The sequence below is a fragment of the Typopeltis vanoorti genome, chromosome 11 (genome assembly GCF_054136105.1).
Source record: "Typopeltis vanoorti isolate ZY-2024b chromosome 11, IOZ_Tvanoo_1.0, whole genome shotgun sequence".
Taxonomy (NCBI): domain Eukaryota; kingdom Metazoa; phylum Arthropoda; class Arachnida; order Uropygi; family Thelyphonidae; genus Typopeltis; species Typopeltis vanoorti.
In genome coordinates, this window is record NC_143559.1 from 135223209 (window position 1) to 135249577 (window position 26369).

General features: G+C 36.5%; 1 protein-coding gene across 1 annotated transcript in view; it reads left to right on the top strand.

Moving 5' to 3' along the window:
• The window catches only part of LOC150102081 (uncharacterized protein CG3556-like), an 80641-nt gene extending 60210 nt beyond the window's left edge, over positions 1–20431 (top strand). Inside the window, exons 4-9 of the mRNA XM_090400831.1 lie at positions 12574–12833; positions 13984–14207; positions 14771–14963; positions 15111–15285; positions 15494–15624; positions 20157–20431. Of these exons, the coding sequence (XP_090256957.1) occupies positions 12574–12833; positions 13984–14207; positions 14771–14963; positions 15111–15285; positions 15494–15624; positions 20157–20275 (1102 nt within the window). The 3' untranslated portion in view covers positions 20276–20431. The remainder of the gene's footprint in view (positions 1–12573; positions 12834–13983; positions 14208–14770; positions 14964–15110; positions 15286–15493; positions 15625–20156) is intronic.
• The last annotated feature ends 5938 nt before the right edge of the window (positions 20432–26369 follow it).

Sequence of the window (26369 nt, forward strand, 5' to 3'; positions counted from 1 at the left end):
AGGTATGACAGGAAAAATAGACGTATGAATGTGAACATGAACAAAATGAAGGATAGAGTGCTGTATGGAGACTCGTTAGTACGAGGTGTGTTAGTAGAGGATTTGACAAAATCGTACCAACCTGGTGCGACCATAAAGGACGTAACTGCGTCTATTAGAGAGCAAAAGGAAAGGGTGAAAGAAATGATTGTTGTGGCAGGTACGAATGATTTGAAAGGAGATAAAATGGAAATGATAGAAGACCTGAATGAATTGGTTGAGGTAGCAAAAGAAAAGAGTGAGAGAGTTAGAATGATTAGTCTTTTGCCACGGTATGACAGTGAAATGTTTAAAAGGAGGGCTATAATTGCAAATGACTTTATGCGTGGGTTATGTATGACGAGTGGTGTGGAATTTGTGGATGTGTGGAGTGAGTTTGATGGGCGAAAGGATCTATATAAGATGGATGGCTTGCATTTGAATGGTTACGGTGTAAGAAGACTTGAGAAAGTGTTGCTGAATGTAGTGGATGTGCAAATTCAGGGAAACTAGATTTGTTAGGGGGGGGTAGAGATACAGTCCTCATGGAGGCAGTTGAATGTAAGAATGAATATAATATGCCAGAGCAAATAAGGACAACAAATCAGAGTGGGATAGTTAATATAAGGCATCAAGGTAGGGTTGGGGCTAATGGGGGTCTTAAATGCATGTACACTAATACTAGGAGTATTAGGAACAAGAAGGAAGAGTTTTTGGCCATGGTTGGCACTTCCAGACCACAGGTTATAGGTATTAGTGAAACATGGCTGACTGTAGATGATATAACTAGTGGGATTGAATGTGATGGGTATAGTGTGTTCAGGAATGACAGAGAGAATAAAATCGGGGGAGGAGTATTGTTGATGATAGCTGATGAGCTCCAGCCAAGGAGAATAGAAGTTGAATTGCAGGATAGAGAAAAGACCACATTTGAGGCCATTTGGTGTGAGATTGTGGCTAGCAGAACTAAATATACAATTGGGTGCTGCTATAGACCAGGTGATGGAAAAGATGGTGGTGACAGTATGCACAAGCAAATAGAAGAAATGGGTGGAAGGAGGGTGATTATTATGGGAGATTTCAACTATGGTCGCATTGATTGGAGTGAGGAGAGGACACATGGGAGGAAGGAACTGGATTTTATGCGGTTATTAAGGGATAACTATCTGCGACAGCATGTAATGGAAAATACTAGGGGTCAGAGAGTGCTTGACCTAGTAATTACATCTGAGGATTTGGCTGTAACAAATATGACCACATTGCCACCAATCGGTGAGTGTGATCATAGGGTCTTAACTTGGGAGGTGGCTAAAGGTGTAGAATTTTCAATTAAGACAGGGTACATGTGGAATTATCGGGCGGGAAAGTATGACAAGCTTAGGAGTTTGATTGGTTCAGTGCCATGGCATGTACAACTGCAAGGACTAGAAGTTGATAGTGCATGGGAGGTAGTTAAGAAGTGCTTGCATGAAGCAATGGCTGACTGTATACCTAGAGTCCGAATAATAAATCAAGTAGGGGTTAAATGGATGAATAACACCATTAAGCTTGAGTTGCAAAAAAAGAAACAACTATGGATGGAATTTAAGGAGAAGGGTGACCGGCAGGCACATGAACGATATAAAGCGCAGGCCAGAAGGGTGACGAGTGTGGTAAGAAAAGCAAAAAAGGATTACGAAAAAACATTGGCCATGCAGGCTAAAGAGAATCCTAAACAGTTTTTTAGATATGTAGCAAGTAAAAGGAAAAATGTACATGGCAGATTGATTTTAAAGAATGCCGATGGTAGGGAGGTAACTGAATCAGTTGAGATAGTTGAGTTACTGAGTGAGCACTTTGCAAAAGTATATCATCAAGGTGGTGACATTGCAGAAACGAATAAACCAGTAGATTATACGGGAATTGTGGTTAATGAAGTGGAGGTGAGTAGTCTATTGCATAACCTCAATGTCAATACATCTGTGGGATTGGATGGTATACCAGCTCGTGTTGTATGAGAAGCAGCTAAAGAATTGTCAGTACCCTTGACCATTTTGTTTAATTTGAGTCTCGGGTCTGGGTTAGTCCCGAGCGGGTGGAAAGAGGGGAAAATAGTTCCACTGCATAAAGGTGGTTCCAAGACTGCTGTTGTAAATTACCGACCGATTAGCATATCAGGAATCATTGTAAAGGTCTTAGAGAAAATAGTCAAAAGGAAAATACAAGATTGGATTGAAGAAAATGGGATACTGTATCGGGGACAGCATGGTTTTGTGAAGGGTAGGTCATGCCTCAGTAACTTGCTCACGTATTATAACTCAGTGATGGCTGAACTGGATAAGGATAATGGGTTTATGGTGATTCTACTGGACCTTGCCAAGGCCTTTGACAGGATTCCACATGGAATTCTAATCAGTAAATTGCAGCATATGGGAATGGACATAGGGTTGGTGAGATGGATAGGAGGGTGGTTGACGGAGAGATATCAGAGAGTGGTTTACTCGGGAGTAGAGTCCACAAGACGGCCTGTGACTAGTGGTGTGCCACAAGGATCTGTTCTTGGACCAATGCTGTTTAATTTGTTCATAAATGATATAGGAAATGATCTGAGAGGAACAGTTCATTTGTTTGCGGATGATGCGAAGTTGGGTAGGACAATAGTGAATGCAGATGACGTCAAAATTTTGCAGGATGATTTGGATAGATTGGAGGTCTGGGCTAAGGAGAATGGATGTCAGTTTAATGTGGCCAAATGTAAGGTTATGCATTTTGGGTTGAAAAGATTGGAGGCAGTTTACTGCATTGGTGGAACCCTGCTACAGGAAATTGATGAGGCACGAGATTTAGGAGTGTTGGTGGATAGGGAATTGAAATTTAGGGGACACATTGCAAAAGTGACCAAAACAGCTCATCAAATCACTTGGTTGCTGAAGAATACGTTGACAAGCAGAGACAAGCAGGTTATTGTTCCTCTCTATCGAGCCTTGATAAGACCCCATCTAGACTACTGTGCTCAGATTTGGTCACCTAGGTTTCTTCTTGATGGGGAGGATGTGGAGAGGATCCAGAGGCGAGTGACCAAGATGATAGCAGGTCTGTGGAATGAACCGTATGAGAACAGGTTGAGGATTTGTGGGTTGCAAAAATTGGTTGATAGGTGGAGGAGGGGAGATATGATTGAGACATTCAAATTACTGAAGGGTTTCTATAAAATTAATTCAGAAGATATTTTTGAGAACAGGGCTGGTTGTGGGAGGACTAGGGGACATCCATGGAAACTGGGCAAAAGTGTGGTTAGTAAAGGTGTTAGAGCTGGGTTCTTTACTTTTAGAGTAGTGAATGAGTGGAATGCGCTCCCTGAGTCTGTAGTGGATGCTGTGACAGTGAATGAGTTTAAGGCGAGGTATGATAGATACTGTATGAATGTCAGATAGTTGTGATGAATATGATTTGGGGCCTCCCTCGATGAGTCTAATGACTCCCTGGAGTTGCCCGTAATAATAGTAATAATAATAATAGTAATAATTTAACATCTGATTCCTTTAGCTTCCAAGAGTGGACATAGTTTCTTGAAATATTTAAGGGATTGCATGAACAAATGAGACTAATAATTCACTGAGAGGATTTTCAAAAAAACGTCTCTTGTTAGTTTGTGGCAAGAAATTTCATAAGATTTGTCTATAAACTTGCAAATTTCTTTTGGTTTTTCTATTCTAATCTGTTGGATACATCTAATATAGTAACAAAATTGACACTATTTAATTCATTTTGTAATTTATCCATTAAAAAACCCTCAATTACTTATTTGCTACCTCTGTCTTTTTTTGTTCTGTTTATAGAATAATAGTGTCATAAAAGTTATGGTTTATATATCAACTTATAAACAAAATAACTGAGTACAAATTTCAATGTGGAAAACATAACACACTCAGCTTTGTTAATTTATGTTAACAAATGAATATTTTATTCTGCTGGAATATTATTTACAAATATATTCACGAAGAAAAATTCGAAACATGCAATTACTTAAAAATAATTCACAATATTTAGTTTACACTCAACATTTTCCAAAGAGTTCAATAAAAAAATATTCGTTCTTAACTTTTTCTTGATTACATTACATCAAAATAGTTGGTCACGCAAAAGAGTCTTAAGAACTAATACCATAAGAAGCACAGCTCCATACATTTGGTATTGCATCAGTCTGGAAATGACACCATGCCTCCCTAAACTTTCCATGCATTCTTTTTGACAAAAGAATATACGGAAAGTTTTTGTTAAATGATTGTAAATGTCACAAAATAATTTTTTTTTCGAATTAAATAAAATCTTGACAGTCTAATTTTACCATTGAGGAATTTAGATGGTTAGGGATAATTCTTCAAATGATACGAATAGCTGGTAATTCAGTTACCAAAAATATTAAATGATTGTCAATATATTTTTTTGGCTCTGAAGTTATAAGTATCAGCTGGAGGTGACATCACTAAAAGTATCTTCAAATGGTGAGCTCACTCATCTCCCCTTGGATGAGTGGACACCTTCTGGAGGAGAGTGGGTGGGGTATGAGTGGTATGGGTAGAGGAGCATTGCAGGGAAGACTACTGTCACCCTCTCGACTACTTTCACCTCCACCACCCAATGCTATTTTTTGTTTTTTGTTTTTTTCCATCCCAACAATTTCAGACATGTGAGTGACAGAACTAGTCACATGCATCTTACATCAAGAAATGCTGTTTTAGGATAAAAATACTTAACATAATAAGGAAAAATAATATGGAATACCATTCGAGCCACAGGGAAAAGGTTTGCCCCCATGATGTCACAAAGTAAGATAAAATCTCATCAACATCATATTCACCAGCATGCGAAAACATGTGCTTGAGTCATCTGCACAAAAGATTCAGTTTTGAAGGAATGGTCAGGGTAGGGTCAGGTAAACAGCACTATAAGGAAACACAATTGAGTCAAGTGCCTTTTCAGTTACTGCAATCATTCATCCTGTACAGGTATTGTGTTGTGTTGTGGTGTTTTGTGTTCAGTAAAGTAAAACAATGGGTGAGTCACAAAGGTTTTTGAAATTTTTTTCTTCTTCAGGAAAATAGCATGAGAGAAAACTTTTCACATTGCTCTAAAAGGATAGAAACCGATTATTATTTTAGAAGACTCGTACATTGTGATGTATTTATCAAGCACCACTTGGAAAAAGTTATGCAGGAAGTAGTCTGATATCCTAGCCTACTTGCAAAGAATTGACTATGAAATGGATGTCAGTGAATGTTATTTTCTGAAATGCCAAGATGAGGAACTAATACTTAATGATACAGGAGCTGATGGAAGTAAAGTTTTTTCTATTAGTTGTGAAAAAGCTGAGAGATTTTCACCAAAAATATAAGACGTTGATAATCATTTACTATTTTTGGAAACTGAATTACCATCTATTCGTATCATGGGAAAAATTATCGATAATTATTTAAATTCATCAATGGTAAAATTAGTCTTTCAAGATTTAATCCAATTTGATAAAGATTGTTTATTTTGGGACATTTACGAACATTTTACAAAAACTGTTGTGTGTATTTGCTGACAAAAGAATGCACAGAAAGTTTAGGGAGGCATGGTGTCATTTCAAGACTGATGCAATATCAAACATATGGAGTTGTGCTTCATATGGTAACTGCTCTTAAGACTCTTTTGCATGACCAGCTATTTTGATGTAATGTGATCTAAGAAACAGTGAGTAATGAATATTTTCGTTATAGAACTCTGGAAAATGTTAAGAGTGTAAACTAAATATTGTGATTTAGTTTTAGGTAATCACATGTTTTGAATTTTTCTCTGTGAATATACTTGTAAATAATATTTTAGCATTATAAAATATGCATATTAAATGAACAATGATGTGTGCTGTTATGTTTCCATGATGAAATTTTTTACTCAGTTATTCTGTTTGTGTAGTTCAGTGGATGTGGCATTTGCATACCATGGCACTTGGCTGCACGAAGGAAGATTTCTTGGTTTCGAATCTAGTTGGCTATTAGAAGAAATTTTTCCAAGCCTTTTTTCGACTGGTTCCCGAGTTAGTCGATCTCTGGCTCAGACTATTGGGTTTTTTCATCCAGAAACTCGGGTTTTTCATCCCATAAACTCAAGAAAATCGACCATAGAACCGACATTATTTCAGACATTAAATACGAGTTTAGGGTTAGGGACCACGAGATGGAGGCACTTGTTGAGCTGTCTCTCTTCACTGCATGCTGCTTAATTAAGGACAGACTTGGGCCAGCTATTTGTGATTGGGTATCAGTGGAGATTGAACTGCCCACTGAGTCTTCAAAAGTTAGATAGGGCTAAATGGCCTTGCCTACTCCCTATATAAGGGAATAAAAAGGCATTAACTGATTTTTATTTTTTTATTTTTTTATTCTGTTTAGAAGTTGATATATAAAACCATAACTTTTATGACACTAGTATTCTAGAAACAGAACAACAACAAAAAACACAGAGGTAGCAAATAAGTAATTGTGGTTTTTTAATTGGATAAAGTACAAAATAAATTAAATAGTGACAATTTTGTTACTATAATAGATGTATCCAACTTACTAGAATAGAAAAACCAAAAGAAATTTGCAAGTTTGCAAACAAATCTTGTGAAATTTCTTGCCACAAACTAACCAGAGATGTTTTTAAAAATCCACTCAGTGAATTATTAGTCTTATTTGTTCACACAAGCCTTCAAATATTTCAAGAAACTGTGTCACCTGTTTAAAGGAAAAGGAATGAGATGTTAAATTAATAGCCAGAAATTTTAGTGGAGAAGATTTCAACTGAAAAGTGACAATTTTGTTACTATTTCTGTAGATACCTCCACAAGACTAGAATATAACAGTTATACTTAAAGTAGGAGTGTTAGAATTCGGTTATTTTACAGAGAGACAGTAAATATTTTAACCCATCACATTACTAAAACTATTGAAATGTTTTGTGTGAAAAAAATAGAAAGGTATCATTCTGTGCAAATACAACTTTTGAGGAGTGAGAAGACAGGATAATTAATGTTTGTACAATGTAACAAGCAGAAATAGATATAAAAGGTTTATGCTGCTTTCAAGAATAACAAGAGGTTATATTTTTCTTTTCTCTCCACACGTTTGTACATGATAAAAGTTTAAAAATATGTGACTTAACATAATAAGGATAAATAATATAGAAAACTATTTGAGTCAGATAATGTTTGCCCTATGATATCACAAAGTAAGGTAAAATTACAGCAACATCAAATCCACCAGCATACACTAAACATCTCCATGAGTCATTGCACAAATATTACATTTTGGAAGAAACTTAAATAGTACCATAAGGAAAAACAAACAAGTCGAGTGTCTTTTTGCTAAAAGCAATCGTTCATCCAGTGCAGCTATTGTATTGTGTTGTGGTGTTTTGTGTCTGGTAAAATAAGAATAACGGGTGAGTCACAACAAGTATTTGAAATATTCTTTCTAGGATGTTGGTGTCATTAGAACCACAGAAGGACCGTGCATAAACCTCAAAAGAGAGGATATGAGTCATGTTTAAAGATAACACCATAGTGTTAATTTCTAAATGTTTGCAACTTTTTTAAAAATGTTAACAGTAAATATACTACCAGAGCTAATATTCAGTGAAATAGGGGAAAAATACGAACTTTCATAATAATAATAAATATCTATTTATTTGTGCTGGTAAAAGAAGTAAAATAAAGAAGTATGAAGTAAAAAGAAAACGATACGTCTATAGAAGGGAAAAATTATGAACATTCAGATGTCAGGGAGTTATTGATGATCAATTTCTTTATGGTTTTGATTCAACTTTATTTCCTAAAGAAATTTTTTGATGTAGTTATTGTAAGACATATCATGAGAAATTCACCATGTAGTTTGAAAGAATTGCCTGAAAGAGTTAAAAAACAGAATTCCTGTTTAATAAAATATAATCATCAAGTGAACTGGGAAATTGGCTCACTATCTCTAGACAAACTAAGAGATTGGATAATAGAATCAATATGCAAATATCAAATACTGCATGTCAAAGGAATAAGAAATTCGAAAACATTAATGTAGTTAATAGGGAAGCCTGTTCTTGACTTAAATGAAAATGGATGCCCAAAACGTGAAAACATACCACGTATTTCTTATTTATATTATTGGAAATATAATCAAAGATTTTTTACTTATGTCAATGCTCAAAAATATATGTATTGGTTTAAAAAATATATAAAGTAAGCATTAATTTTACTACAGTAACAATTTCCTATGATCTCACAATGAATAAACTTTCCCAGATGAGCACCACTATGTAGACAACATCACGTGAATGTCCCACAACATTGGGAAAACCTTCTCTAGAGCAACAGTGTGAAAGGTGTGTATTTTTCAGTTTATTTAATTTCTGTATGTCAGATTCAGAAATAGAATATTGTAAATAATATTTTAGTCAAATAAAAATGTGTATATTAAAATGAACAACTTATGGTGTCGTTGAGGTGTTATACAAATTAAGAAAATCTTGTCTGTGTTTGAAGTTACAGTGAATTCACACACACTTTTTATTTATTTATTTATTTTTGCTCAGTTAAAAAAAGATAACATATTCAGTTCAAATAAGTAGAAATAATTATTTATTTGTGTTGGAAAAAATAGCTAATATAATAAATGAGTTAAAATATACAGGGTGGCAATAAAATATCTTTCTTTCTTTGGACGCATCTGTAGCTAAAACCAATAAACAGAATGAGAACAAATTTTATATTGATACTTTTAAAGGCATGGGGAAATGATTTCCGCGAAAAAAAGATTTAGTACCAATAGACGCCGGTATGGTAAATTTTGGCGCTTATGGAGCTGAAGACAAACAGATAATTACATTAAAGGCAGATAAAATGGAATAATAACATTTCAACGGTGTAAGTAACAGTCACGTCACTCATTCCAGCTGGATATGTGACGCTTTACTGTCTCTTCTTGCACTGCTTTCCATCCTTTGCCAGGTCTAACTGCTAGTGATCCAGTTTAATCAAACTTCTTAATCATAGCTCTCAGTGCTACAGCTGACTATAGTATGCAGGTTATGAAACCATCTAAATTCCCGAAGGGTCGCTATGGCATTACGCTATTTTAGGTAAAACAAATTAACAAGTAAAGCATGCTGAGGCAAGGTAGGACGCATATTGAGCAGAATTCGTTAGTCATTTGAATAACTGCCTGAATGTTCGTAATCCCTTTATAAGAGGAATTGGTGGTGCTGCACCACCAATTCTCACGTATTCCAACTCTCACGTACGCACAGTAAAATTTGCATAATCCTTTTTACCTGTGTTTACTGCAAATATTTGACAACTTTCGGCTTGCCCAGCGCCAAAATTTCCCCTTTTGGTACTAAATTTTGTTTTCGTGAAAGTCATCTCCTCATGCCTTTGAAAGTCTCAATATAAAATTTGGCCTCATTCCGTTTATTGGTTTTAGCTACAGATGCCTCCAAAGCGGGAAAGTTATTTTATGGCCACCCTGTACATAAATATCACTACTGTGAAATTAATGCAGGGGTGAGAGGACAACAGTCAATTGTGTCTAATGGAAATGAGTCAAACACGGGACTTGACACCTTTAATTCTTTGCATTTGGGTATACTTGATCGTAAACTGCTGCCACTCCTGTAAAATCATAGCTGAACTTGTTCTGAAAAGCATATTTTGAATTTTTAAAAGTAAAATACAGAAAATACAACCAATCGAATCGGAAAAAAATCACGAGTGCTAATACTAAATCTTAGTACAAACTGTCGCAGTACATTGTGACAATTAACAGAATAGACAAGCAGTCAGTTTACTTTTCTTCCCATGATGTTGGCAAGTAGAAAACCTCCAGAATCGTGGGAAAAAATCTAGCCATGAGTCACAGTGTGAAAGAAATTAGCAAATGGACAGAAACCTAAAGAAACAAGAGTCAACTACATTTTCAGGTTATTTACAGCAATTTCGTTCTTTCGGGATCTTGTGTTTGTGTTGTGCTGTGAATATATGGTTATAAGTCATCTATTTTGGAATATCTATTTGCATTGAAGAGCCATTCTGGAGAGAAACTAAATTAATCTAAATTATCAGTAGAATTTTCTAGACTACATACAAAATTTCTTGTAGTGCATTTAAATCTCCGTTTATTTTTATTTTTTAATTCCATTTGGTTTTTCATCCAAAAAGAACTCATTTTTATCTCTAAAAGCAGATGCTATCTCTTGACTCTAAACTAAAAATTCCAATAGCCAAATTTTTTTAAATAAAGATAACACTTAATTAGAAAAGTAACGAACTTTATAATGTTAAATTTTAGGCAAATCAAAATGTTCGGATGAGTTATGTATATGAGAAAAACAAGTGTTAGTTTGAGGGGACAGCAATGAAAGCCTATAATTAGTTATTCAGAAAATGTCTAAATGCTGCCACCATCTCTTGACTCTAAACTAAAAATGCCCATACTCAATAATAGAATGAAATACCACAACCTATATTGGAAAATTCGTACTGCCAACTATAGACAACAAAAAACACAACGTGACGTCAATGACAGATGTAGAGCCAGAAAAATTGCAAACATTCCATACTCTAGCTTATCTCTAACCATCAACCACAATTCCATATGCAAACCATTCACTTATCTACATCTGACAACAATACATCCATGACGCTGACATTGCTTCCCCCATTCATTCTACCACTACTCGGTTTAAAGTGTCGCACTAATTACGGCACGAGTCTTATCCACTAATATATCTTCCTTTTCCATTCAAGTCAATAATGCAAATGTCAGTTATTTGCAACTAACAAATTATGTCACTTATCTACATCTGATAGCAACACACGTCAATGACACTGATGTCGCTTCCCCAATTCACCCTTCCCCTATTTGGTTTAAAGTGTCCCACCAATTACGACACGATTCCTTATCTCTGACAATCACCTACAATTCCATGCGTGAACAAAATGATGTTACTGACACATGTGTTTCCCAGAAAATTCCAAACTCATAACGTCACTCTTCCTTATCTCTAACCATCACCCACAATTCCATACGCTAACAAAAACAAACGACCTTACATCAATGACAGATATTCCCCCCTAGGGAAATTCCAAAAGTTCCAAACCCATGACGCAATCACAAACAATGATGTCAATCACCTTATCAACCAATAAAGCATGATTCCTTATTTTACCTTGACCTTGATCTTGTTCAGAGTGCCTACAATACTACTTACCTGCTTACAAAAAGGTAGTTAATCCTATCTAGTTAATGTGCATTGTCCGCCATGTATGTCCGTTCTGTTACAAATACTCCATGAGAATCCCATCCACTCTCCATGATGCACTAACAAAGCTTACAATGACCTCATCGTTCTTTGAATCACTGCTTCAGTTTCCAAGAATGCGGTGCACCCCGCTGCATCATCATCGCATTTAATTGAACTAAACGATATCATATTTTAATAATATCCCAAGTTAACCTTCGTTCCCAGCAATTAGTTCCCTCAAATTCATCTCCCAACTTCCTTAAGTAACAGCTGCCAAATTTTCCAACAGTTCAATCCGCTGGGGAAGTGGGTAAGTCATGAAAGGAAGTTCGCTTAACATAGTCTTGACATTCATATTTCGAACCACTTCAGGAAGTGTGGCCCATATATCCCCCAGATTACTGAAACCAACAAAAAAAAAAAGAATAAAAACACACTTCTCCAAACTAAATAAACCGCAATTGTCTCCACACGTAAAAGGAACGAAGCACATTCTAAAAACAGAAATAGCTACTGCTGGACTATGAGCAAGCTGTGACATAATTTCCGTGGAATGCCCAGCAATGAAGAAAGCGGTACAGTCCATCAATATCACGTGCTCTCACATCCTTTCATATCAGATATCAGTCACCTTGTGTCTTCTAAGCAACAGAACAATAATTATCACAAAGGTCACTCCCACAATCCGTCTTTTTAATTGTTGTTATTGTTAATCAAACACCCTCTCTCTCTCTCTCTCCCTTTGTCATCCACGATACAAAACACACTTGACCTAATTCTTTATTCGTTCTTTATCGTTCTCTCTTACTCCTGAATTGCGATATTCCTTTGACAAGTCCTTCCTAAGTGAACCAATTTATTGCAATTCGTTACGTTTATTATGATCACGAACTGTTTAGCCTAAGATAGAAGACTGCTCTGATCTTTCTGTCCTCTTTTAACACGTGCTCACTTCTTTAGAATTAATGTTTTTGGGGAAAGGGAAGCATGCTTCGCTTGTTTTATTTTATTTATTTATTTATTTCTTATTTTTTTTTTGATCAACGTAATTTTACGTTGGATTTTTCAGCCTTAAGTTTTTACAGTCTTTAATTTTTACAGTGCTGAGCACGAACGCTTCTGGCAGGAAAATAGCGTAATACCTAACACGAAAGAACTTTTAATTGCTGTTTGTGCACTGGCAGAATTTAAATTATTATAATTATTATTTTTTTTTTTTTTTGAGCGACAGTGAACAGATATTAAATTCTTTTCCAGGAGGGATACCGATCCACCGAATTCCATTCAACTGGCTGAGTACATCCGGGCACTTTTAGCCACTTGTCGAAATCCAAGCAATTTTCATGGCTTGAACATTGTCGAATATTTGAAGGACTCTTCCAGGGGTGATGCCACCATCTTCACTACGCCCATGATAACTCTCACTCTTTGCCTTGCCGGAGAAATCCCAACTCCTAAACAGACGAACCTTCTTCTGGAGGTATTGAAAGCCGAGAATAATCATCCGTCTTCGACTGGTGAATATCGCTCTTTAATAATCGTATATTAACATTAATGTCAGGTGTGGGTTGTGTAAAGGTGTTATTTACGTAGTAATGCGGCGACGGTGTCGACTGAATGATAACAATTTTTATAGCAGTGATTAAAATAATGTGTCGTCACGAACATATCTAATTTCACCTAATTGACTTTTGAACTTTCAAGAAACGCGGCGTCTTAAACTGTAGAATTTGTAGTAAAGATGTTTTAACGTTTCGTGCAAAACTTAATTTGAAGTTGACAATGTGCTGATATTAATTAGGTGTATGCTTAAAGCAACATTTGTCTTTCATATTTATTACATTATTTTAAACTAAACTGTGCTCATCTACTCAACAAAAGCAAGCCTCACAGTGAGAGCGAATGGATTTAATTCTCACACCACACTGAGGAATTGACATATTTTAGTTTTTATCAGCGTATTAAATTTCATTTAAAGCGATTTAATGAATCGAATTTCACCTCGAAAAAAACAATGGCCTGTCAATATTCTCTAATTAGCCATCGTTAAAAAATATATAAATAAATAAAAAAAAACAACTTTTTTTTTATAGAACGAAAGAATAATTCTGCACAGTTTCCTACTTGATTATTTTTTCAGCCGGTTGTAATACAAATTGACGTATTGCGGTATGAAAGTTTCAACTATCCGCATTACGTTTATTATCAAAGCTTCATTATAGTAAAATACGATAACAAATAAATGTATTTAATTTTGATTGTCTATTCACAATCGGAGAGAAAAAACAGTTTAATTTAAACTGTATGCAATTGCCGTACATTTATTTCTGCTTAATTATAAATAAATAAATAAATCTCTCATGCTATTTATTCCCAAAGGGAGTATACGAGGTCATTTAGTCCTAAATTTTTTGCATAGTGAGCAGCCAAGCTCCACCCTTAGCGAATCACAGAATAGTTGGTCAAAGACTATCAGTTATTATAATTAGCATCTGAGGAGGAGAGTACGAAAACAACTGTTTCCCTCTCCTATTCCCTAAATGTAATATTATATATATTACCGTATTAAAGAACACCCGTTTTTTACTATCGTTTTCTTGAATTTATGTGAAAAAAGTGTTTTTTAAAATGTTTTTGAAAGATATATATAATTTTTCTCGCTTTAAGATTTGAAGCTCTTGGCATTGCTGTCTATGATCTGCATTGAAGAAAGAAAACATCTGATGAACAAAGACGCAAACTCTTCAATTGCAAGAACTGGATTTCCTGAAAATATTTCCAGTGAGGATGACCTGAAAACATTACAACCTAAAATACTTACTTACCTTTTGAGCATGTATATTCCTGGTAAAAGATTTGTAAACTTGTACACTACAGCTCTAATGCTGCAGGTAAGTGCATGAATTTGGATTTTAAAATCAGTACGATTACAAATAGTTCTTATTTAAACTTGAAATTACAAATATCTATTTCCACAAACACATAACGTTTGTATTTTTCCTGAGAAGGAGTCAACTTATTGGAGAGATTACAACACAACAATAAGCATTCATTCAAGGATAGCAAAAATAATAATTTGAAAACTCCTTTGGAAATCTTACTATTTTTTGAAAGGAGCAAAACATTAATATTAATAATGTAGGCCAGAAGTCATAACGGATGCCGAGAGATACAGATAACTGAAGATGTTTGAAACATAGAAGACATGAAACAGATGGCGGGTTGGTCACTTATACCTCAGTTGGTAAGGATGTTGCCGATTGGTTGGAAAGACGAGAATTCGAATATCGACTAGCATGCAAAGAACCCTTCAAAGTGTTCTTCCACCGGTGGTGATTAGGCAGTCTCACACGGAAGACGCAGACTTGGATCACGCCAATATGAGGAATTTTTAAAAGTGAGATAGAAAAAGGAATAATATTTCTTTCATCCTATTTTCATTCATATTTTTCAGCTCTTGAATGCCGCAGGTTACGGTCGTTTAACGTGGCTAGAGCGATACGCAACCGAGTACATTTTATCCCATCAGAAAGACGACGGATCTTTTGGCACACCACTCGACACTTACTTCGTTCTCCCAGTCCTTCGAGGGTCGAGTCTCCTGGACCTGAAAAAAGTGAACTGTTCAAGATTCAATATAAAATCAGGTAACCTCCAGTTGCTTAAGACATGATTATTTGCATTTTCCTTTTGTTTTAAGTCTGTAGTGTTACAGCAAACTTGGTTCACAAGAATTCCTTGCATTGGGTGAGGGTATTCTCTTTTCTCCTGCTAAAAGACTCTGATTGTTGCAGGTGATGAAATGTTGAAAGACCTACAAGGAAACGGAAGGAGAAGTGCTCATATCGAATATTTACTTAAAATTGGAGAGAAGCCTGACCACGTGCCTATACTCAGACTGCATGTCGCTGCAAATACTTCATTCTTTGACATCATGAAAGTGGCTGCCAAACTGGATCCCAAATTTCGGTAAGACTCGTTTTATTCTAGTCCATTGAATATGCAGTAATTAACATGAGATATTTAGAATTGTGACAAAGTAAATATATCGCAGTGTTTTGGAACCTTTATATTGTGAACATAAAACTTCTTTCATGTTTTATTTGAGTGCGAGTTCTGGTTATTCCAACATAGATATTTGATAAGGAATTTGAGAATTATGATTCTGTTTTTGCAGGTTTGAGTACGTAGATACAAAGTGGGGCCCTTACGTATATTCCTTGTCTGCAATTCGCAATGACCCAGAACACGGCGAGGCTTGGCAGGTGTTTAGACAACGCAAAGGGTTTGGCGCACATCAAGAAGAAGGTGAGTTTGTTTTCATTCTTGTGCAGAAATTTATTGCATTTTACTTAAACGTTTATGAGTTCCATAAGATATTCAGTTAACTGCTTAAATCCTTCTTTTAGTAATACTTTAAGGAGACTAAATGAATTTAAGGAGATTTACTGAAATGAAATATTCTTGCTTGTACACTCATGACTCCAGACATTATGATCACCTGCTTAGTGGTGTGTTGGCCCATCTTTGGCCGAGATAACCGCTTTCATCCATTTTGACATTGACTCCACTAGACCACGGGGTATCCGGAGAGTTCATCGAAAAGGCAATTCATCGAAAAACAATTTAACGAAAAGGCAATTCATCGAATGACAATTCGTCGAAAATGCAATTCATCGAAAAAACAATTCACCGAAAATTTTAAATTTTCGAAAATGTTTTGAGAACATTGATCCATTTAGAACAAAAAACTCAACCGTGAAGAGTGAGATAGCAATGCTAATTTAGTAGAGAAAAATTATAGAACAATATGATTTCTTATAGTCTTTCTTGTCCGATAACTGTTTCATGTCTGTTCATGGGACTGGTTTACCTCTTTCCGGGAGGAAGAGCCAAGCCATCTCTGTATTATGACGGCAAACTTACCTCTAGCTGAACAGGACTGATAAAAACTATGCGTGTCGTAAATGGGATTCAAGCTATCCAGGTCTTTCTAACTAAACGGCTTCGTTTATACCGACTGAACTACACAGGCTCTATTATTATTATTGTTAGTAGTAGTAACATGCAACTTCATGACAGCAATTATTATGGAATGAATTTTACTCAGATTCGCTATTTGAAACTTTTACAAGAAAATGTCGAACCGTTCCAGTTTTCAGTTCAGCTATATTCGAGCCTACAAAGAAATAACATTTCCAAATTATGTACTGTATTACAAAAACTCTCTGACTTAGCGGAATTGGTAGAAGTTGCCAGTACAAGAAGCTGTCTGCATGGTTCAGTTTTTGTTCTAAATGGATTACTTTTATCATAATATTTTCGGTGAATTGTTTTTCGATGAAATGCTTTTTCAACGAATTGTCGTTCGATGAATTGTCTTTCGATGAATTGCCTTTTAGATGAATTTTCATGTAACCATACCACGGAAGGTGTCCTGAGGTACTATGGACCAACTAGACAAATAACGTATATGAAGAAGCGCCCGAGCAAGGCACTGGCGTTGTCTACTGGATGCTGCTTTACAATGATCTAACAATTGTTGAATGGGATTCACATGAGTAGATTTAGGCAACTAGGGGAGCACACGGAAGTTGAATATGAACTTTGCACTATGCTTGCACAATGCATTCGGCATTATCTGGTCCAACACAATTCCTAGGTAAGATTTGTGGGGAAATGCGTTCACTGGGGTTGAAGGTCTCGTATCCATGAGAACAATTCCGAACAGGATTCCGCCACCACCGGCCGATTTTCGATCCACCGCGTCGTCTGTTTGGCAGGAAAGAGTGCGGGTGATCATACTATTCTGGCTCATGAATGTATACAAAGATGTCACAGAGAGTGTAATGCGGAATGTTTGTTTTCGTACTTTATTACTTTTTTAGAATTTCAATCTCATTTAAACGCAGTTGCCTTCCTTGAGAGCCTGCGAAGTGCATTCCCGAGATTAACGCGATTTCTGATCTTTCTTTAGGAGGACTGCTCGAAATCCGTCTAGGAAGCGAGGGTCCTTCGTGGAGAAGCCAGACTTATGCGCAGATGGAAGGATTTTCCTGCACCAAAATACACGAACTGAATACACTCCCTCAGGTCTTTGATCTCTCCATCGTAATTTAAACAAATTTATTTTTTTCCCTTTCATTTATTTCTCTCTTTCTTCGAATTCTTCTGTCTCTCTACACGAATATGCAGTAATCTCTCCATTCTGCGATTGATGATGTGGAATTAAGTATTTTAGTGAGGCGGTAGAAAAGTAATTCACATATGAGCCTGTCCGAAAGCTCTTCTTTTAGCTGCTTGATGATAATGCCTTCCCTTGGCACGTGTCCTAAAGCTTCGTTGATTATATGGCGATTTAATTGCCTGTGGGATATGTAAAACAACTTCTTTAAGTAGCCCATAGATATAAAAGTTTTGAAGGAGAAAACAATCTTTTTAATTCGAAACGTAAACACATTAAGCTTAAATATCAGCGTACAGTATTTCTGATTGGACAGCAGTTCCCCACACTGTAATCATAAGCAATCCTGCAGAACAGGTAGATTGATTCTTTATTTAATCTGGCGCCATCGTTTGCGAAAAAAGTTCAATATCACTAATCATTTCTAATATAATCGCTAATAAATGCTTTTATTAGCGATTCTCACGTGGCCACAAGGCACTGAAAGGGATAATTTAATCTGCCCTTATCCGCTGCTCCACTCCTTACCGAAGATATTTTATGGGATTCATATCGGGAAAACGGTAAATCCATCTTGAGAATGGCGTTGTTCAGGAAATATTCAGAACATTTTTTGCATGACGGCAGAGTGATATTATTTGGCTGATTCCAGCAGGTCAGTCTTCTCTTCACTGCCGCTATATTCACATTGAAGGATTGTCCGAAATAATAAGAGAAGTCTTGGCGTTATAATTTTTTTCCACAACACAAAAGGTTTGCCACAAAAAGAAACCCCAACCCGGAATATTATACACCGAAATCTGAACTTCTGGGTGACAATGACACAGATAAATGATGGGCTCCACTCACTCATCCAGAGATGGTCACTCGATAGGTGCAGAATGATTATGCCCTACAACATGTTGGTCCTCTTCATAGCATTCTAAACGTCGACCAGAATTGTGGTGAATAATGTACGACTCTTGACACAAATGGTAGCGAACTCCCAAAATTGAGAACTCCAAATAGAGTACTCAATTATCGGATTAGACATCAGTGATATACATGATCAGTAAGCAATGTTATTTACCGTGTACTGTCGATACGTTTTCACCGCTCACTTCATGACTTTATGGTCTGTGTCATCTGGGCTATGTCGTACGACTTATTGGTTAGGAAGCACTTTTCTCCTGCCAAAGAGTCACTAGATCGGTTACAATTGACTTGGGAATGTTTAAATGTGTGTCTTTTGTTTATTGGAGAGATCAGTTTTTGGAAAGACACACTCGTTACGTATCTAAAATCCTATGTCCACAAGACATGCTATACCTTCATGTACTGGTCCATGACATGTAATACATACCCTAGTTCATGAACGTATAGTATATCTACACGTACTCATTTTCGACTAGCAATACCTAGTCGGCGAAAGATTCAGATCCATAGCACAAGCATATCACAACTAGACCAGAGTTAGATAAAATGAAGACGGTAACAGTTCTATTTGAATGCTTGTAAGAATCTTTAGCTCATTGGATGGACATACTGATCGAAAGGAAAGGGTTGATATCAAAGTGAAATCGGATGGTGAAACAGTTCGCAGGTGGATTAAAAAATTAAAAAACTGATTATATATATATTATATATATATTTCATTTAATTATATACAGTATATATATTATATATATAATTATATTATATACTGATTATATATATATATATATAATCAGTATATAATATAATTATATATATATATAGCGGCCTTTATATATATATAGCGAACAAAGCGGCCTTTTGCAGCTGCCCAATTTTTAATCGTATATATATATATATATATATATATATATATATATATATATATATATATATATATATATATATATATATATATATATATAGAGAGAGAGAGAGAGAGAGAGAGAGAGAGAGAGCACGCTATAAGAATTCCGTGTACAGTGAAAGATATGGTCCATTTTTGCATTTAGGCGCAGATGATTTATGCTACTAAAATCTGAATTATTATTAGTGTCTGTTATTTTTAGAGCATCCAGGGATTAGCATCCTTTCAGTGGTGGAGGTTATCTTAATTCATATCTAATAAGTACAGGTTGACTGCGTTGTCTATATATTTTGAAAAAAAAAAAAAAAAGGAATAGGACCAAATCGGAAACCACTGAATGTGACGAAGTTATTTTTCCTTATAAAAGGTTGGTATGCACATCGAAAGTTAAGTAAGGAACTGTAGATATTCCGTGCATCCAGCTTTTTCCCCGCATCGCAAGTAATGAGCATACTCTCATTCTCTGAACTATCTCTCTAAATGGTTTCTAGCAAAAGCAAGACTTCAATTAATTGGACCTTATGTATATCATGCGTGATACGTGCTGCAGGAACTGGAGGATATAGAAAATAAAAGTAACTCCTAGTTGGATTACTGTCCTCCCCCCCCCCCCCACACAGATATGGATTTTCTTGGTGTATTTTTATTCAGGACAATTAAAAGTTAAAAAAAAAAGGATATTAGTTCACAATTTTTGCAAAGCCATCTCGCAGATATATACATCCCGTGTTGGATTTTGGATCCCAAGCAAAAATTTCCTTTAATTTTGATATTTCAATTTCGTTTTCTAGGAAAGCCTCACTACTTTTAAAGATGATGTCTTTTCTTCTTGTGCAGGTCCTCAAGACGTCTGGGTTGAAGATGGTGATCGGATCACGATGTGGTACAAAAGCGAATCGACGTTTCCACAGAACGTGACGGCAGAACACTCCGACGAAAGCAATTTAACTCCATAAGTCTGTTTTGGGAGTTGCTTTACAGCTTTCCAACTAATGAGACGAATAAAGTCAATTCTCGCAAATTTCAGATTGGTTTATTGATATTAATAAATAATTGTAGAAGCCATTCTGGTTGTGGACGCTTCCTTTGTACTGTGAGTGGCCCTGTAAGAATAAAATTTAGATCTGATTGTCTTTACGATTCTCTTTCACTAAATAATTTGAATGCATAGCAAAAGCAGTGCAGCCAAATAATTAAGGGTGGGTTCGCTACACAAATAATAATACTTCAAAACTAATTCAATCTCGTTATCTACATCATATGTATTGGACCAAAGAATAGCTAAAGGAGAACCAATCAGAGCATTGCAAAAAATCTTTTTCGTTTCATCAGTCAGTGTGTCTAACAGGCACTTAAGTACCCACGATCTTCCAAGTATCATTATATTTCGTAATCCTATTTCTCCACGTGTTTACAGTTTACAGTTTACAGACGAAAGAATTCTTTCGTCTGTAAACTGCGGTTGTTCTACTGGCAGGGATGCCTCGCAGTTGGGACAAAAAAAAATCCAGATTTTCTTAAAAAAAAAAAAAACTCAGCTAACTTCTAGTCACTTGAAAGGTGAAGGATAAATTGAAGGAATATGATGCTCCCAATTCAGAGCAACTATCTCCGGGTGACTCGAGAACGAACTGATGGAGTTTGAAAGCGGAGTTGTGAGAGGATGTAGAGGATGTCATGTTATAGGCCTATCTGTTCGACAAATTGTTGCTAAATGGGGCATCGCAGAACCATAGTCAGTGAGAACACAATGAGATGGAGGTGTAGGGTGTAAACTGCCAGTGCCACCCGCAGTCGACGACCCTCCAGCACTCACCGAACGTGACTGAAGGATGATACGTAAAAACCGCCATTCATCGGCCGACACGTTGAGTGCAGAGCTCCGGGCATCGAGTGGAACACAAATCTCATCATCGTCATCACGAACCAGGGGCTTAGTGCCCCTTGGCGTCCGATGCCTGCTTCACTATCTTCTTCCACCTTTCTTGTCCAGTGAACATTGTCGCAGTTTTTGTACACCGATTCCACACCAGTCTTTTATATCGTCTATCCATTCTCTGTATGGTCTACCTCTTCTGTTTAAACCCTCCAAAATACCAAACAAAATGTCTTTATCTTCCGGTCCTCACTCATTCTACAGATGTGTCCAAATAATTGCAGCTTCTATTTTATAATCTTCTGCATTAGATTCTGTTTTGGTTGCATTTTCTGATAGAGATCTTCATTGGTGATTTTCTGTACCCATCCTATTCTTAGAATCTTCCTGTAACAAGTTTTTTCAAATGCCGAAATTCTTTTTCTTGATTCTTTATTTATTACTCATGTTTCAGATCCATACAGTACACCGCTGAAGATGCATTTTCCAGTACTCTTAGTTTTGTTTGCAGGCTGATCACTTTACTTTTCCAGATGTTATCCATGGCCTTCAGATTTGTTCTTCCGTTTGCAATCCTGATCTTTATTTCTTTTTTATAGTCCAAGTCATATGTCAGTTTACTTCCCAGATATGAAGAGGAACAAATGACTGAAGAATTAGTACAAACGATAACATCACACAATTGTTATGTTTGTTACCGCAATACAAATGACAGCTTAATATAGAAAAAGTAATACTATGAATAGGGTATAACCACTTGAAATATAATATCACTACTTAAACAGTAATGTACGGACTGACATGTTGTGAAAATAAAATATAAGGAACTGTACATTATGTGTAACCAAGAGCCATAGCCATACTGGTTACTAGAAAAATTTAAATTTACGCGATAATCAGTGCAAAATCCAGTGACTGTATCTATGAGGGCTCACATAACACCTGCACAAAAACATTCAGAACCGACGCTAACAACATGGGATTTCATGGTAGGACCGCAATGCGCAATCCCACATTACCCGAACTAACATTCTTATTGATCTCATTGAATCCGAGCAATTACTCACGCTAGACCCTGAACAGAGCAGATGGACAGGTGTGGGTGTGGCGTATGCCCAGCGAACGTCGCTTACCAGAAAAGAGACGTTCCCCGTATTCCGAACTATGAAATTCTGAGGTGGTTCTATTATGGTTTAGTCCTGTTTTTCCTGGTCTGGCCTCGAACCTCTGTTTGTAGTGCCATGAACATTGAACTTCACGATGCAATGCTTCCTACATTGTGGCATTTCTACGTAACTGATCATTGTCTCTTTCAGCAAGACAATGCACCCTGTCATCTGCTGCTATAACTATGTGGTTTGTGGACATAAACATCACCACACTTGACTACCTTCAATAGCGCTCTGATCTGAGCCTATTAAACATCTGGGAGGGAGTGTAGAGTGAAGTCAAGGGACTGGCGCTGCACAACAGTCCTGCCCTGCACCTCATTACATTCCTACAGGAAGAAATTCCCATTGATCGTTATTCGTACGCTTGTGGAAAGTATGTCTCGTAGGATTGCTGCGGTAATCGCAGCGAATGGAGGTCCTACATCTTATTAAGATGTGTTCCAAGGCTGTTTGTTCCTCACATTATGGTGTCCGTTGACTTCTTTTCAAGCACCTTATTTGAATTTTTTTACCGGATCTTGATATATGGCAGCTAAAAATGTACACGAATGTGGAGATTCCTTGTACAACGGTCTGAAGAACACACACAGAATGCGCTTCGGACCGTTGTCTAAGTCTAGTACTCCGTGTGAAATAGGAAGGAAGAAATAATTCTGAAGGAAAGCTTCAGAACTTTAAAGTTCTAATTTGATCTAATTAAATAATCAACATGCATAAAGAACATCGGATCCAGATGAAGTGTCTCTCTCTCTCTCTCTCTCTCTCTCTCTCTCTTGCATATCATACATGAGAGGTAATGTCTCATACTATTAACTTGGACATACAAGCCACATTCCTCTCTCCAGTTTTTGCAATTTCATTTCTGGCTATTCACCGTTGTGTTTCTTTATTTGAAGAATTTAAAAATTACACTTTTCTTCACAAAGTTAATAATGAAAAATCACTATTGCTCATCCCACTTCTTCTTTATGCACACAGACTCACTCAGACGGCTTCCATGATATCTGGCCTCTTATGGATATCGCTGAGTTCACCTCTTCCAGAAAGTCGTATTTTTCACGCTTCAAAACTGACTAACCGACCAGAAGAATGCAAGCAATTAACAAAAATGATCCAGTAACCTTCATAGACCTAAATAATTCGACTGCAGTTACAGACAAAACAACAAACTCTTCTGCAATATTGGTGTCAATCAAGTGACGCCAATTAAGAGTAAGTGACCATCATAATATGGATAGTTAAATATTTATATCCTGTATCGTAGCCAGCCAGATTTTTGGTTTAGAATTAAACGTGAAAATTGTTTCTTCCAGGTGTTCTAGAAAGGGGTTGGCTAGGTATGGAGATAAGGGAGACCACAGATGTAATAAAAAAATTATTCAAATTTGTTATTACATCTGGATACTTTACCTGGAAAGGAAAAATTACAAGCAAGAGGAAGGAACAGCAATGGGCTCTCCCTTATCTTCAAACCTAGCCAACCTCTTTCTAGAACGGAGAAGAAAAAATGTTCACATTTAATCCTAAACCGAAAATATGGCTACGGTACGCTGATGAAGTCTCTGCTGTCTGCGGTCATTTTGAACAAGGTCTACACTTGTTCCTAGATAAAATCAACCTTCTTCATCCGCTCATCAAATTCACGCTTGAAAAAGAATCTCAACAGAGTCTCAACAAAAGAATCTCACAACTCTTTCCTGGATGTACAAATTCAAAGGAAAGAAGATGATTCCATCTCCAACTCTGTCTATCAGAAGCCGAATTTTTCAGGAAACTACATTCACAATGCTTATGCTCACCATCCATCTCAGAAATTTGGCATCATTAAATTTTTAGTAAAGAGCACGCATATTCTGCTCCTCCGAATGTTCTTTAAACCAAGAATTGGAAATAATCAAAAATACCGCCATGCAAAATCGAGATAATCCAAAAACAACGCAACAATTCACACGTCACTTCCCCGCACATCAACCTAGACAAGTACAAACTCGTAGGATTCCCATACCGTATGTCAAACGCAACTCCGAGCGTCTTTCACAAATCTTTAAGAAAATATAAACTGGCTGATATCTGTAAACCATTCAACCAATTCCACAATTGGTTGCGTTCTCCTAAAGACAATCTTTCACCTCTTATGCTACCTGGGGTGTACGAAGTCAGATGTTCCTGTAAATTGTCCTACTATGGACAGACAGGCAGATCCATCAACAAACGCATTTATGAAAAACAAGACCATATCCATCTCATCAAACCGCAGAAACCTGGCCTCGCACAACACTGAATTGAAAACCCAAACCATAGGATCCATTGGAAAAAAACCAAACTTCTATATAGTTCTTCATATAAAGATGAATGTTAATATAAAGAAGGTGCTGAAGCACTACGTCACAGATCCGTAATTTGAACCATAATGACGTTCTTACTGCGAAATTAACAATTTCGCAGACTCCTTAAAGTCTGCGAAATTGTCATCCTAAATTGTGTAATATAATTTTGTATGTTATCTCATTTTAATGTAATAAGTGTTTTTTTTTAGATATATTTTATTTTATTTCTGTAACAGGCTACTGCACGCATAGAGGGACTCCATTGTAAGCATGCGCTCTAACTGTATGTGATTCATGGTATTGTTTATATTAACTGAAGATGTCCTATGATACTTAGGACGAAATATTTACTCCTGAAAAATCTTATTAGTGTGGTTAAATGTGTATGTTTAATCATGAATGCTCACAGGTTTCATTATACAACGAAGGGTCTTTCGGAGTTCAATAAAGGGCTTTCTGTGGGTGTCCGTCTGGCTGGAGCCACGTTTTTGTAAGCAGCAGAGTTAACTGCTGTTTTCAAATTATATCAAAAGGTGAGATATCCCTAGTGTTTAATCAGTGGAAAAATAACCGACTTTGCTTATCTAAGAGGCATAACTCAGTCTCTCAGAAACTAGATCGCCATCGTCTGAGAAGGCTCTTTCGGGCAAACAGAAAACCTGCTGTGTGCAGTAATTGACCGAAACATTTGTTGAAGGCTGTTCCTGACCCATTTCTCACCGGACTATGCACGTTGAATTAAAGAGGATCGGTACTGGAAGTCGCATGGCTACACGTAAAATAAAGGTTTCGAATATAGTGGCCGGTGTGTGTTGATCGTGAAATATAATATATGACCGAATAAGTCACATTTATTGAAATTCGTAAATAAAAAGAAAAAACAAAATTACTATTAATAAGAGTTTTATAATGTTGAGTGTTATAATATACTTAGAAGTGGCAACAACTCTGATTTTCTATGCTTGCACATAAAACAGTTTTTAAATAATTAATTACTGGTTCTGAAAGGTACCCAGGTTTTCGTTAATCAGGGGTGGTATGATATAAAGTGCTCAATAATATGCATGGTGGAAACACATTGGTAGATTAAAAACATAGTATTTATTTGTTCTTGATCAGTATGGAATTGAACTGGAGGCGTCCTTATATTCTGTCTACACAAGTAAAGTTGGAGTCACACAAGTCTCTGCTCTTTTGCCCACCCTCCTCTCCTCTATACATAAACGATCAACTCCCACTGACTGCCAATCGGATACACAGTTTTTCTGATGACAGCGCATTGTACTCCTCCTTTTCGCTTGGCAAACCCTGCAAAACAAAATTCACCACATCCAGAAATATAATCTCCACTATCATAAATTCAGATCTTCAAAGTATTCATCAATTACGATTGCCTAACATTTTCAAGTTCGCTACCAGCCAAACATTATTTCCCCTAAGAGCTCCTTGAACATACCGAATTTTGTACAGAAAAGAGCAGTTAGATTCAATGTCGACCACGTTCTCTCACCAACACACTCCCATGAGATTCACACACGTCTTCATTCCCGCAGTTTCTATAAACAGTTCTATGGCCGCTGTTCATCAGAACTGGCGTCAATTATTCCCACACCTTTTTCCAAATCTGTCCAAACGCGGTCAGCAGCTTACTAGCATCATCTCACAGTTGAACTCC